Here is a 2,500-nt window from a genome sequence, read left to right as displayed (position 1 = left end):
AGGTTTTCAAGTGATAACTGGTTACATATTTTTTGACTCTTCTTTGGTTGTCATGATCCACAACTTTGGGCAGATAACCTGACTCCGCCAGAATCTTCAAAACGATGTATCCCATTTTGATGAATTCGGGAACAGCTCTCATGATGCACTGTTCAAGATATGCATACGAAACGCGAAAGAACAAAGTGAAATCCTTAACGTGGCATCTGTCTGGTGTTTTTATGATGACATAAAACCCTGGAGATTTTTCTACACGGCTGGAAAACGCGTCCATCGTTTTGAGGTCTCGCGGTGTCCACCCTGAAAACCAAATGGTTGGAACTACATCGACTGATATGCGAAAATATTTGCCCTCTCTTCCCAAGTACTGAAAAGCAAGGCTGGAAATGGTGCAAAATATTTCATTCAATTGTTGAAGGCACATTAAGTTTGAAAATTGGCTTTCGTGCTTTAGTATGTCCATGATTGCTTCATTGACTTTTCGGTTGAAGTCTCGAATGAACAAACTACTGTCCAGGAAATTTTGCTTGGTTAGATACCTCCTGAAGCGAGGGGCGTCAGCATCTTTTTTTAATTTCAGTTTAACGAAACTTTCAGGAAAGGTTGGCGATTCAACAGGGAAGAATGCTTCACAGAACTCCGTTAGAACCCAGAGGTAGTCAAATTCATCCGGAAGGTTGACTTTCGTTCCTTCAAACACACTTCCTGCTAGTCTTAGTTCACCATTGAACAAGGGATTGAGCTCTCCGACTCGTTTCTTCACCGACGTCATCAAGGTCTCGATGGTTTTTGGCACAGAAATGTTCTCTTCAATGTTGTAAAACAAGCCCATGTGTTTTGTATCCACTGATGCATCAAAACATCTTGCTAAGGATGCTTTATGACGGTCAAGATGTTCAATGTAAGGCTCCATGTCAAGTTTTCCCTCCTCTTTTCTGGCATACCGCAACAACGGACATGCGTGGAAAGGGTCACTGTCGTTGCACTTGAGAATTGGCTCTTGCAAAGTCAAACCGTCCAGATCCTTATACTTCTCATCCTCCACCAAATCCAAAAACGGGTCAAAGAAGACTTTCTTCGCAAGATCAACTGGTGTGTTTCCAGCATTATCATGGATTAAATAATCACATCCAACCTGGAGTAAGCTTTGCGAGACAGGCAGCTGTCTAAACCAGACCGCCCAGTGTAAAGCAGTCGACCCATAGTCGTCGACAACGTTAATATCCTGACCCTCGTTGAAGTATGAATGAATCATTACATGCGCCATGTTGTACGTTCTACAACTCCAATGAAGAGCTGTGGCTCCGCAGTTGGACCTCTTCATAATGTCTGCGCCAGCATCGAGTAACGTTACAAGGATTTCAAGGTCGCTTTTCATAGTAGCAAGATGCAAAGGGGTGATGCCGTACATATCACCTTCACTGACATCAACACCAACCTCTGCCAACAACTTGATGACCGCAGCTCGACGGTCCAAATCGGATGGACAATAACTCACATCTACTGCTTCGACGGCAACGTACACCTCATTCCGTCCATTTGCATCTTTTGCGTTTACTTTAATGCCTACTTTAAGAAGTTCCCTGATGGCTGCTTCGTTTGTGTCCTTGGACAGAAGAGCATGGTGAATAGACGTTTTCCCGCTTGAGTCAGTTCCGTTAATGTCCATCCCCATTTCAATGAGAAATGCCAGTGATTCCTGAAATCCATCGAACTCGTTACTGGATACAAGCGAATGCAGTACGGTCTCGCCCAATCGGTTTTTGGCAAGAAAATCTGCACCATTTTCGACCAAGAATCTCATTGAAGCACAATCCGCAATAGTTGCCATTAAGTGAAGTGGTGTGTCATCGTTGTTATCTCTCCCGTTTACTTCCAAACCTTTTTCCAACAACTTTTTGATCATCACTGCCTTGCTTTCATCATCAGGGCGACGGGAAACGAGATGAAGATAACCTCCCCCAGTTCGGAGGTCAACTTCATTGATGTCTTTAACAGAATCCATAAATCTCACAAGTTGATGGTAACTTAAATGTTCGCTAGCCACCAGGGACATAAAGTCTGATTGGCCATTGATGCTTCTGTGATTAATATCCGAGCCATTTTCAAGGAGGAAAATCAGAATGTTATCAACTTCTTCAGACCTTCGAGAGAAGACAGTTCGGAGAAGGACGGATTGTTTCAAAGGGTCTTCATAATTTGCATCAGCTCCGTTTTTCACTAATTCCTTTACGATCTCGTAGCGACCAAAACGCACAGCATAATAGAGACATTCATTTAGCAGGGCTTGCACTTCATCCTTGCTTGTAAAGTTGCTTTGACCATGACCAATGGCTTCATGAATTGATTTGATAACTTCTTCAATGTGGTTTGCTTCGATTGCATCTTTAATCAACTTTTTTAAATTGTCCATGGCTATTAATAAAATATTGAGAAAGATCACGAATTTAAAACGACTGAAAAACAATTTTTAAGGCTTATGAAAAGGATTGGCAAAAAT

General features: G+C 42.3%; 2 protein-coding genes across 3 annotated transcripts in view; one reads left to right on the top strand and one right to left on the bottom strand.

Moving 5' to 3' along the window:
• The window catches only part of LOC137977784 (acyl-CoA dehydrogenase family member 10-like), a 25,296-nt gene that overhangs the window by 7,449 nt on the left and 15,347 nt on the right, over positions 1–2,500 (top strand). The gene's annotated exons all lie outside the window — the stretch shown is intronic.
• LOC137977787 (uncharacterized) overlaps positions 1–2,500 on the bottom strand; it is a 5,194-nt gene that overhangs the window by 649 nt on the left and 2,045 nt on the right. The window contains exon 2 of the mRNA XM_068825121.1: positions 1–2,415. This exon is cut by the window's left edge and continues 649 nt beyond it. Coding sequence (XP_068681222.1) covers positions 1–2,413 — 2,413 coding nt within the window. The 5' untranslated portion in view covers positions 2,414–2,415. The remainder of the gene's footprint in view (positions 2,416–2,500) is intronic.

The sequence above is a fragment of the Montipora foliosa genome, chromosome 11 (assembly GCF_036669935.1).
Source record: "Montipora foliosa isolate CH-2021 chromosome 11, ASM3666993v2, whole genome shotgun sequence".
Classification (NCBI taxonomy): domain Eukaryota; kingdom Metazoa; phylum Cnidaria; class Anthozoa; order Scleractinia; family Acroporidae; genus Montipora; species Montipora foliosa.
The sequence above is the reverse complement of the archived record's forward strand: the minus strand, read 5'-3'. Positions and strand labels throughout refer to the sequence as shown.